The 13,100-nt window shown below is 37.0% G+C and overlaps 1 protein-coding gene across 7 annotated transcripts in view; it reads right to left on the reverse strand.

Annotated features, from left to right (window-relative positions):
- Positions 1-13,100, reverse strand: part of PCGF6 (polycomb group ring finger 6) — a 44,430-nt gene that overhangs the window by 25,210 nt on the left and 6,120 nt on the right. For 6 of the 7 annotated variants that reach the window (XR_010374986.1, XM_064464079.1, XM_064464080.1 and 3 more), the window contains exons 7-8: positions 9,215-9,242; positions 5,958-6,056 (exon numbers count right to left, since the gene is read on the reverse strand). Coding sequence is in view for 5 of the 7 variants with exons in the window: in XM_064464079.1 (XP_064320149.1) it covers positions 5,958-6,056; positions 9,215-9,242 (127 nt within the window). In the remaining 2 variants the exon portion in view is untranslated. Of the gene's footprint in view, positions 1-5,957; positions 6,057-9,214; positions 9,243-10,682; positions 10,724-13,100 lie in introns of all 7 variants that reach the window. The other variant, XR_010374987.1, reaches the window with a different exon arrangement.

Raw genomic sequence — 13,100 nt, forward strand, 5'->3', positions numbered from 1 at the left:
GAATTTAATGGGAACTCACAGATATCCAGAGTCATTTATTGTTTGTAAAAAAGGGCAAGTTGTTTGTGCTACTGACAGAAAGTGAGCCACTGCTGGCCTCATCCTTTTCTTGAGTGAGAAAACATGTCAATAAGTCTGCTTGATACCACTGTTTGGAAGAAGTGTTTTAATAGAAAAGAACAGCACACTGTCTGCCACTGTCAGCAATTACTTCACACAGTCCTTCAAAATGCAACCAATACTTCTGTGATGCAAGTGAAGGGCATACTCAGCAATTCTAAGCAATGTCCTCTGTTGCAGCTAAACTATGTCAATGATGTCTGCAATTCCGGAGGAGGTACTTCTGTTAAGTAACTGCCCACAAAAACAGTAATTTTGGAGGGAAAAGAAAGAAAAAGAAAACATAATGAGGTATTCTGAAGTCCTTGCCTTGACTATTATGAAAAATAAGCTTCTTTACAAAGAAGTTACTAAGATTTTACTGTGCCTAATGTAAATCCAGTCTCTAACATTCCAAACTGGAGCAGCTAACACAGCACTGTTTCTCTCTCAAACTGCAGCTTGGTTACAGTTTCCTTATGAGCAATTTCTAGATACGGAAATGAGAGGGCTCTCATCTGTGAATTACAGTGATGAAACCTCAAAATTAAAGTTAAGAGCATTGACAGTGAGCTGCCCCACAGCTTTTTGCAAGGAAACTGTCTAAGCTCTACCACTGCAGTAGTCAGACAGCATACTGCAATATCGTTATGTATACTCTTATATGGTCACTTTCCACTATCAGATGCACTCTGTGCTTCAGCTATTCAATTCCCCTGGATTTATGCTCTTCTGCATGCTGACCCACTATCTCTCTCTTGTTCTTCATGAAAGGATTTAGGAAGATTTATGCCTCTTGCTGGCAGACCACATTGTTCTGAGAATCAGGAAGATTTATGCCTCTTGCTGGCAGACCATGTTGTTCTGAGAATCAGGAACACAGTAATTTTGCTCCTTAGAGGCTCAAAAAGGCCAATTTACTTCACCATCTGTATAGTATGAGAACAATGTAGAATACTCCATTCATGTTACGTTGAATCTTAATTTGCAGAATATGTAAACTGCTTAGTATGTCTTCTGCTTTTAGTTTCTAGGAGGAAAACAGCAAGTAAAAACTAATCTGGACATAACATTAAATATTAATTAGCTATTGATCCATATATACACATGTGTATATATTTAACATCAACATTTGATGTATTTAACACAGAACCTGAAAGAAATACATTTTCTTTCTGAAAGCTGGTCACCATTATTTCTGCTGTTTCCCATGCATTCTAGCCTCTACAGTTATTACTGCAGGAAGACAGATATCTCTGCTTTGCTTTCCAGTAATATGTGAGTTTAATTACTTTTGCTTTATAAGCTTACTTTTCTAATTTTTATACCATAAGGCACTGAAAACTGAATGCAGCTCCCACTGAAACATACACACATACACATTTTATATATTCTACAGAAACAGAAAATATAATCTATTTGCCCAATATCAGATGCAGACATAGTGACAACCACTGACAATCTTTCAAAACAGAATCAGAATGCTTATTTGAAACTATCCCACTGTTGATCCTGCTGCTCCAGTTTCAAACGATAGTCACTAAAGATTCAATGACTTCTAACAAGAGTTTTTCCACATTTACCATGTTAGAGTGCTCTGAATGCCAAATGCCTAATCTCCTCATTCCAGCACCAAAGCCTGAATTTCTGCCTGCCAATTGTTACACTAGCATTCGTTCTATAAGGTCAAGAGAATAAAACATACAATGAAAAAAATCCCAGTTCAGTGCGAAAATCAATTGCAAAATGTATCTCAGAGGAATCCTTGTGCAGTAAAGTAATTTATATACTCCGTTACAAAAGAGGCACCAGCAACACAAGTGCTATGAATTTGCTACAATTTTAACTGACTGGTAAACTGAAGCCAGCTAGTACTGACAGCTAGTGAGACAGAATTAAATATAGTTTGAACTTTTGCTGAAAGGAAACATGAAGGTGTAGCTGCTGAATGCTCAGTCACTCTGTTAAAATTCTTATTACAATAAAGTAGCCTGTCCATGATGCCATTTATTTTCTTTAGGTGGCATGTTTGCTGTTAGAGCCATTTCTCAAAGTCATGATAACAGACAATTATAAATTAATACTCACCAATTAAGACAGAGATAAAAATGGAAAACTTTCTTGTAAGGAACATTCCACATAAGATTCATCCCAAGGGGGATTTGGCCCAGAAAGCAGTAGACCTCAATCAATAGTTTATATGCCAACCGATACTATCCAGGGAAGGACAAGGAAAACACAAAAGTTTTAGAGATTGACATCAGTATTTGGGCTAGTTATTAAAAAAAGCTGGCAAAGCCTTCCATTTCCTCTAGCTGCTACTTACTTTTCAAAGGTACCAGACACTTCTATTCCAGAGTCTAAGACTGGCATAAAGAAACTGCATCGACAATGACACTGTATGAATACAGACTTTCCTCTTTACACACGCTTTCAGGAACGCACATATCAGTATGGAACATTTCTATTCCATAAAATACATGAATTCATTCAGACCAGCTGAGATGCAAGTCTTTCAGCAGTCTCTCTTGTCCTTACAGAACAAGCAGCAAGAAGGGATAAAGCGGCTGCAGGATGACCTCAAAGGAAATAACACTTTAAAGAAAACTTCATTCTCTCCCCACTCTTCAGCAGCACACAAACTATACAGATGCGCATCAGATGTCAAAGCCAAGTATCTAATGGATTCCAAACACCATAGCCTGTATTTAGCTCAAATTAAATGGTATCCACTTAGCTATTACTAGCACTTCCAGTTGCTCAAAAACTGTTTTCACACACCCCCCAACAAATTCCAGCAACAATATACAAGAGAGACCTTGTAATTAGAAATATATATAAACACATACAGAAAATTAATTGCTGCCCAAAGCATACAGATCAAAACAAAGCACCAGAAAGAGTCTGTCAGCTCAAGTGGTAGATAAAAATAAATGAAGCCTTAACCTCTCAGATAAACTAGGATATTTGAATCATAATCCATTTGCAAGCTCAAATGAAGAAGTCTGAAAATAATTTGAGGCCTCAGACTAGATAAAAAGAACAAAGGCAGTGGCTTCAAAACTGCTTTTTAGACTGTTATATATACTGTCACATGAGTCAGACGGCTTATTTCACATATTCGTTAACCTCAATCCAACCCACTTGTGCAGGTCAATGAAGAAGGGCAAATATTAGCTAATATTCCACATGAACAAATTAAGTCAAAGAGGTCCAAGTACAGTTAGTAGGTCAGGAGAAAGGGTAGCATATTCTCTATCACTTGATCACTGAATCAGCTCTAACAAGGAACAAGTAAAACATTCTCAGATAATACCTTTGCAGACTGTCAAACTAAGTTGTTTTTCAGTAGGGGCTGATGGCATTCACAAAATAACCACATCTAGCATAAGGACTGAAACCAAGGATGCAACTGATACTCTGAGGAGGGAAAGGAGGAAAGACTCTGTTCCCTCCTCACAGTCAAATCTTTTAAGTCCCAAGTAAGGCACAATTAAACACTGTGGCGCTAAGTTTTCTGTAGAGAAGTGTGGGAAAAAATACTGCGAATGCCATGCGTTTTAGCTCAATAGTGCCCAAATCATGGGTTTCTGAAAGAAATTTCCTAGCTTCCCAAAGGAACCGAGATCTTGGACCCTAATCCCAAGTTGAGCATACCCATCATGACATTTTATATAAGAATTGGTTATTTTAGGTAATGAACTGGAGAGTTAGAAATCGAGACTAAATAACTAGTATTAAAAAGAAAGGTTGTTGTCCTAACTTAGTATCTATTTCTTCTTTAACATACTTTGGGGAAGCCTACAGGAAATGAACGACTGCAGTCCTCAACACTCTTCCAAACTTCTGCAACAAACTAAAAAAGCATCCAAGCACCCTCTACGTTTATATTCTTCACACATACAGCTTACAACCTATTTCCCTAAATTCTTCTGCCTGTGCTTATTTATATTCAGGATCTCCCTAATTTTGTTTTACAGCTTCTGTTCTATTAGTCATCCTGGGAAGTTCAAGTAAGACATGATTCATTAGGCTTATTAATCTTCAGTGACATATCTGACATCTCTTTCACTTTCTGCATGTTTACCAGCAAACCATCAGCTTCAGTTCTGCATACTACAATGAGAAGGTGACAGCTCAGTACATACATTCCTTTAACCTTAAGTCCCCATATGACAAAGAAATGATCAATCAGGACAGGAAAAATATTTTCTGCTTCATTTCCCTAATTCCCTAATCTTTTAAGAACAAGCCTGAATATCTTCAATATATCAGTCATGATCTGTGGCATGAAAATCAACTACAGGTTTCCAGTGACCAAAAAAAAACTTGCTTAAATAAAAAAGGAGCAGATCAGTTAAGAAAGGAAAAAAGCAGCCAAAGAATTTGACTGTAGAAGACAGCAGATTTAACATTTCCTCCAGGCAGGCAGGGCTTGCACAGAAGAGACCAAGAGATTAGAACTAGCCAGTGAATGTGCCTTACTCCAGAATGGCAAACTGGATGCCAGCAGAGATAAAAGTGACTGGGTCAGTATCTTGAGAAAGTAAGTCTATGAAATCATCAGCTTTTGAGACATAGTAACACATACCCACTAACAGTGAATCACATCCTGTCTGGTGAAGTTCAAGCAGAAAGTAACTAATGGGGTAAAAATTCTCAAGATTTTTTCTAGATCTAGATGATCTCAAGATTGCAAAATCCGAAAGACATCCAACACACAGGCCTAGCTTGATTTTGAAAGATGGGTAACTGCGGTTTACCTTACAGATGCTCAGTGCTCCTGAAAATTGAGATTCTGATGTGCTACTTCAGAAAACCCAAACAAAACAATTCCTTCCCCTCAACTAAACAACACTCAGTTAATGCAAGAAGTTTCTCTAGCATAATTTTGAGTATACTTCTATTTGTTCAGAATACAAGTCACCACCACCTGAAAGCTACAGAGACTCTCACTGAGAGGAAACCAGCAAATGAGAACACTTACTTCCTCAAAATGATGATTAATTGGTATCTGAGTTGCTTTGTAACCACTGAAAAGTGAAGTGGCATGAATAAATACTCATTACTGAGGCACACAGTCATGCCGTATTGTCTCAGACGCTTATTGTTGTATGAAAACACAGCCTTAACTCCAAAGCCAGCACTTGACTTCCACCATTTGCCTATTCACATCAGCATCAGCTTGATTTACCAATAATTGACAGCTTTAAGAATTGTTTACACATTACAGAACTCCTGTACCTTCTCAACCGAATGGTTGCTGAAATACATTGAAGAATTGTAAACTGGTTTTGATGTGCAATCCCTACCAAAATTATTGAGAAATATGAAGTTAAGTTCTTTTGTTCCACATTCTGCTCCTTTGAATTCTTATTTGGAGGCATGTGTGTACATCTGCATTCATACCTTTCAACACGTCCATCCACAGTAGCATTCTTTCTTAGCCCTTGATCACTTCTTTAGCATTGTTGAATTTTACCATTATTCAGCTCCTACCTGTCTCTAGCTTCACACCCTCCCACAGTCACTTTAATTTCTATATACTCAGTTTCACCTTTGAATTAGCAGTATCTTTTGGTTTTGAATTTCATCTGCTGAAATCTTATATGGCACTTTAGAAACTCGATACAAATAATAGCGTATTATAATGAAAATTTAAACATGTTGCAAATGAGCTGGGAAAGGAGTTCCTCACAGATCACAACATTTCCTAAGTTTCATTTTTTTTAATCCTTACTGCATTTAAAAAACTTAACTTACTTCTAGACTGTAATGAACAATGGAAATGTTCTCTCTGAAGCGCAAGCATTACATTGATCACAGTGGACTTGTAAGTGCCACTACAAGCAGCGTACCTGACAAGTAGGGTCCAGATCCATTTTTCTTCTGAGGAATTTCTCCACATGCCCAATTGTTGCCTCCCCTGAAACACGTACAAACTTCTTTTCCAAAGGCTGTAAAGAATAAGTGTAAGATTTTAAGACAATGTACGTTTTTGGCCATCATCCCTTGTAAACCCCAAACCCAAGTGAAAGCCCAAAAACAGACGGAGACAACTTATATTTTTGGACCTTTCTCTGATGTGCTTCCAGATTACCTCACAGGGAAAGGATTAAATATGTATTAAGACCCCAGGTTCAAACTTCCGCCTTTTAAAACAACTTTTAAAAATAACCAACTACTGACTTCACTCCTATTTCACTATTAAGTACTAGAGAATGACATTTGCTATTAATTCCACATCAAAATTATTACACAGCATTATAAGAACTTCTCCCCCCCACAAGCATTTACTTATCAGAAACACATTAACTACTTCCTGAAGTTTCCTTTTTTTCCACGAGTCAGTCTTGTGTACCAAACATTCAGATAATTAAACCACATAATTTTATAATGCAAGGAGCTTAAGTCCTTTAGCATCCTATAAGTATTATGGCTTGGGCTGGAACCAACTTAATAGTCCATGAAATTCCAGAGTCAATTAAAATATACGAATATGCAGAACCCAAGGGTAAGACTGGTCTGAAATTTCTGTATCATTTCTGAATACTTTCACAGCAAGGACTGCAACAACAAGATATTTGTTATGCCAGCCTCAAAAATTTTAATGGGTTTCTCGTCTACATATAAAATTTTAAATAGCTGACTGGTGATACAGGTAGCTAAGTGAAGAGGCACAAAGGCAGAGCAGATGACTGCACTCAGTGTGATAAATGGATTACCTTGTGTCAATTAATTGGATTTTTATGTCGACTTTGAACAGCTGTGATTTACTATCCAGGTTCATCATATTCTTTCAATTTGAAAGAAGGGGCAGGGGGTCACGGACTACCCTTGAATTCAATAATGAATTTAAATATGTATCCATGATAACTGTGGTTCGGGAACAATAGTTTGATTTATTCATGTACAAGAGATAGAAACGACAGTCAGACCTGATCTAGGGAACCATGCTGCGGCAAGCTTGATGATGCTGAATTTATGCTCCCTGCATGTATAAATCAGTTTATGGGCCATGGATCTCACAACCTGTTCTTTCCACCCCATTCCCACTTAAAAAAAAACAACGTTGAAACCCCTTCATATATGAAGTTCCATATCTAGTTCAGAAAAATAAGACAGAAAAACAAGTAATTGAGGACAGAGCAATGCTAAAAGTGGATCAGGGTATGTTTTGTGAGAAGTGGGTATGACAGGATTTGGAAGGTTGATGAGTAACCCTCTTGGTCATCAAGTGGAATAAAAAAAAGCACAAAGATATAAAGTGTAGTGAAGAAAATAAGGATAGAAAGGAAGAAGAGAGAGTGAAGCTGGGGGTTAACAGACAGTAAGGAATTTGAAAATGCTCTATAAAAATACCAGTTAAAAGATGTTGTATTTCTTAGAACTCACATAGGTGATACAGAAGTCTAAATATGCACATAAGCTGAGTGGCACTTTAGTCTATGGCCAGTTAAAGTAAGCAGGAATATTTATGCCTTAAAAGGGAACAAAAACATTTACACAAAAAAATTTCCTTTCCTGAATCAAACACTCCTTAATGATGTTTGAGCTAAGTATCTTTTTTAAAAGGTAATGCCACTTGCATTGGAATGGCATGTTTCAGAGGAAATAAGTCTCTGGCACAAATTTTAATATTACAACATCTAAGTTAATAAAATGGTTGAACTGCCCTACAGTCATTCTTGTGTGGCCTAAAACGAACAGGATAAAAAAACAAAGCAGAGAGAAGGGCAAATATCAGACAGGAAGGATGAGAGGTGATACAAGGGCAAGAAAAAAAAACAGTGTGAAATGTTAAGGGTAAAAAGAAGGAAAAATTCTGGGTATGTGGACAGGTGTAACAGGTGAAGAAAACTGCCTGCAGACATTTTCAAGAACATCGTCCCCCTTCTATAAATTAATTTTGTTTTATGAAACTATACTCACATTTTAATTCTTTGTGAAAATTCTTATTTCTGTATTTGAAAGTTTGAAATTGCCTAAGCTCTGCCATAACAAATGTAATTACTATTAAAAATAGTATGGATAACTGCAATTAAATCTATGTGATTCTGTGATTTGTGCCTGAAAATATATTGATTAGAAATCAACGCAGCTGAAAACATGAAGGAAATTAGTAAAATGGTACAATCAGGACAATTCATATTTAAGTTACTAATATGCTTTTTTTTCAAATTCTTGAGCAGTAAAATTTTCCTGCTAACTGTACCAATTAGATGTCTCTCGTATTTTATTATTCTGTGCCATTACAGCTTTTGAGTCCTATGATTCCAATACAATGAAAGATTAAATTAAACATTTAACATTTAAATTACATCTCGTTCTTGCCTTTGAATATTTTGTTTAGCCAAAATAGTGGAATTATAGGCTTTGAGCATCTCTAACTACAGCATATGAGAGCACGAAGGCAGCAAACAACGTCCAGTTCCTCTACTAGTTTCTACCAAAGCAATTCTGTAAGATCTGTACCAGAATAGCAGCCGTATTCTTTACCAAGGATCGGGAACACTATTTCTTGTTTAGCAGAACAGCCACTGTTCAGACAAACATTAGTGAAGGGATGGAGAAAAGAATAAGCTTTCTGCTGGCTAAGGAAGTGCACTGTGCTATCTAGAGAATTTGTATATTTTTTGTTATATGTTTAAGCGCATAGCAATTCAGTATACTATTTTTATACCTCAGGCTATGCTTCCTCTGAATAACATATGCAAGGTTTCCACTACAGTTAGAGAATCTTCTTCAAAAAACAGTATTTTAGACAATGTCTACACCTTTGTTTAGGATTCCAATAAAAACCATAGTAGTGCACCTTTTGGAGAAAGATGCAAGAACAACATGCTAGAATCACCTAGGTGAATTTTCATCAGTATCATTCCCATTTTCCCACCAAAACTTTAATTACATAGCCTTAGAAGCATTCTTTTCCTATTCCGTGATGCTATACAAAAACAGGTTTGAAAGCACTCTGTAATCCAAGGTTGGTTATTACTATGCTGATGAAAGTTTAGGCTGCACTCAGGGTAAGACAAATAAACTACATTAAATACATTCAGGTTATACATATTTCTGAAGTAAATCATAAGAGGAAAAATTAAAATCACATCTGCACCTTAAAATTCCCTGTGCCTTCGTTAGCTCTGAAAAACAAGAGAAGAGTAAACACAATCAATATTACTAAGGTTAATAGTTACAATAAAGAGCTTGAGGGTGTTAATAATAGTGACTTACTGATTTATTAGTCTGGCATATCAAGCTTATCTTCCAAATCAGACTCTTCCTTTCGTTAAATTCTAATACATGAAATAATATTAGATTGAATTTATATATCTTTTTCTCCTACTCTTTATTTGGCACTTCATTTATCTTGTGAATTCAGCAATTTAGGACTTTAAGTAGTTTGTCTACATGAAATGGAAAAAAGACAACACAGCCTAAAGCCATGTTAAACACAACATAAAATTCATTTTCATAGGAATAGGTTGTAATATTAATGCTGCTTAAACATCCATACTTCAATCATCCTTGATATTTGGAACTTTAACAGACATTACCTAAGAAGTTGCTGACAGAACATGCCTTTCTGGGCCAGTTGGACTTCCAGACTATTTATATCACAGGATTATTGCTAATGCTATCTAGGAACCAAGGAAAGCAGCAGGTGCTTCTCTGGAAAGTGAAATACACACAAAGGTGGCAAATGACCAAACTCCCAGCTGGCTTCATCAGACATCTGTTGGTTTGCACAGTTGGAGCATGTTATCTACTACTGCTCATCTACACTCCACATCTCCACCAGTAGTGCAATGTATAAATTTCTCAACTAAGCCCAATTAATGACATTTCATTTTTCTTGCATTGTATTAGCACGTATGTACCTGGGAGAAGAAAAAAAACTCAATATTTCATTGCACTGGAGAGGGCAAAAATCAAACATCATTATAAACAGACTAAACTTCTACCAACCATTTGATATAGCAAACAGATGTATTTGTAATGCTTGTGCAGACCACACTTCAAGTGTGGTCTTCAAGGCACTTCAAGTTACTGTAACTGAGTATCTCCACCTCTAAATATGTACCAGCTATCAGAGTTAAGTAAAACTGTCATCAAATTCTGCCATTGAAATGAAAGTTAAAGTTACTATGAAACAAACATAGAAAAGCTTTTCCACTAAAGCTATAATTCTCTTTGACACCGTTCCACAGCCCCAGGAGACTACGTAATATACTCTAAAGACACAATATAGACAGACTGAAAAGTAGCAATTTCTGCTGGCTGGTCCAATCTACTCCAAGTTTGCTTAATCCAAAGAGCCGCCTTTATCTCTTTCTCTCTCATCACCAAGAAAAGCTCTTTGATTTTGACCTTTGAAGGGGAAAACACATTAACCCTTAAACATATGAAGTATAAAAGTAGATCAAAGGTTAAAAAAGCCACTAAAATAAATTGCAAAGTAGATGGTGTTAAAGTCATCATCCTTTTTTTTTCTTGGAAACATTCTGTGCTTCCCTCCATATAAGTAACAAAAACACAGTGGACAGTTTCACATAGTACAGATGGTATTTGCACAGTATTACCTGCTTTGCTGCCAACACTGGAATGGAAGCTTGAAATAAAACTACCAGAAAAACAAATACAACAACACAGATTCAAAAGTCATTTTGTTTCACAGACAGGCAGATACATGTTTACTAGCTTTGAGGTCTAAGTTGCCTGACATCTTCCTCTTGCTCTGAAATAGAAAAGCATACCTGCTGAGAACCGCAGGTGGGGCTAGTAACCAGGATACTTTCACAGTGGAGATCTAAACCAAAGTACTTTCACTACAGTGAGTTCAAATGGGAAATAATCCTGCAGTCAAGACAATTTAAGGAAGTTTTCCTATAGAGTCACCGAGTAACCCCTGAAAGGGACCTCATTGGAACTAAAAATCTAACTCCTGTTTTTGAAGTAATTTTACAGTGAAATTACCACTCAGAAAGACGCAGGGCTGTTGGATTAAAAGCATGCTCCTGTGCCTTATCACTTGATACGCTCCCTCTGCCACCTGCTTGGCCAGTACAGCAGTGGCCGGTACCCATCATGGGTCCCAGAATGAGCATCCTTCAAACTCCTATCTGGATGCTAACTTAATGAAATACAGTTTCAGCTGAGGCCATAAAAAGCCTGCATATTTTCCTAACATTCCTAATTCAACATAAGCATAGGGTAAATAGCATTATATTTACACTTTTCTACTGAGATTTTAGTAAAAGAATTTTACCTTATGTCTGTATTTATCCCTTTAATCACATTTTACCCAACAGGGTATAAAGCATGTCTGAGCACCAGGTCACTGGGACCCTGTACTAACACTGATTACATCATATGTTTTATACCACATTCACTAAAGAGAAAAAAACCCTTTTTAAATACAATTAAGAACTAAATTTAAATTAAGTTTTGAGTGTACAACAGACAATGGCCACAGGCTGAACAGCTAAATAATGTCTTTGCTTTCCTCTCCTGTTCAACACATGGCTCCTGGCTTTACTTATGACAAACCTGCTCTTAATGCAAAAGCATTAATTTCCGCTGTCTTGTTTCTTTGACATATGAATGTATTTCCATACCATCCTACTCAGCAGAATGGCAGTATAATACCTTGTTTAAAAAGAAGAACCTGAGACAGACTGTGTTAAAGGTAACCAAGCTCCATGTATCCAATTTGGGATAGCCAAGATTGGATTTGTCTGCAGAACACTTGAAACTACAGTTTTAGTCATGACTCCCACAGCTTTCAGCTGTGCTTGTGAGCATTCAGCACTTCTGCAAACCAGGCATAAAGAAAATGAATGCTGAAATTAAGTCAGGTATGTGGATTCACAAGGACATTCTATAGCACAGTCAGGCATTGTTCCCTTGAGGTTTAGCTCTAAGACTGTCTCTTTTCTTCCTGCAGTCCCACTCCTCATCCATTTAAAGAAATAAAGAAGCCATGTGATGGGCAACACAAAAATAAAGCCAACAAAACAAAAAACCACACACCACCACCTACCTGACCAAAATTTACCCATGGAGGAAATTTGTTCTGTACTCTGAATAGAGTGAAACACAATAGAGACACTGGACATAACATATAAAGAGACTAGGACATGATGTCTACAAAGAATGCGGTTGAATCAAGATGGCATTTCAAAGATGGCTTTGCTGTTAGAATTTCCCAATTTCTGAGGGCTTGATTTTACATCATTTGTGTAATAGTCTGCTATGATTATGCACTGGAGTGCTCTGAACATTTTGTTCAAAGTCAGGCCAAAAGCAGGCACAATCTGGGTTAGAGGGCTAAGAGTTGCATGAGTGTCAAGCCACTTCCCCCCCCACCCCCCGCAACTGAAGTTCTGCACTGTGTGGTGCTGGCAGAGTAGTTACAGCTTTCAGACTTTCTCAATTACCCTCTCTCAGTCACTAACACATAAATCTGCATATGGGCAATACAATACAATTTCTCCTTCTTGTGTTCATGCAAACAAGTGTTTGGGCTAGATTTCCCACCCCCGATAATCCATGGCTAAAGGTGACTCATAATACAAAAGCTTCAACATATTTCATTAAAGTCTGGGAAACTGACAGGCAAACTTTATAGTAGATCACATCATTACCTCCACCTATAACATTTGGAGGAACACTATTGCTGCCCAGGCTGTAGTTGCAGACCCTGTTATATGAGCAAGTCCTGGCATAGTCAGCATTAACGGTACTGCCACCTACAGGGATTAAGTGTAAAAGACAGGTATTTCATCATTCAGTTTACTGAGACTATGCTACTTTGTTAAAAATAAAATAAACACATATAAGTTTTAAAACTACACTTTTTAGGAAGCTATTTTCATAGGGAGACACCATACATATTTAATTACCTGCATCATGTAGCTATGCATAGCTGGCTGTCACTGTAAGTTAAAACCAGCTCCCCATTGCTATTTGAGATGGAGGAAATGCACATTCAGTGACAA

The sequence above is a fragment of the Phalacrocorax carbo genome, chromosome 12 (genome assembly GCF_963921805.1).
Source record: "Phalacrocorax carbo chromosome 12, bPhaCar2.1, whole genome shotgun sequence".
NCBI classification, from domain to species: domain Eukaryota; kingdom Metazoa; phylum Chordata; class Aves; order Suliformes; family Phalacrocoracidae; genus Phalacrocorax; species Phalacrocorax carbo.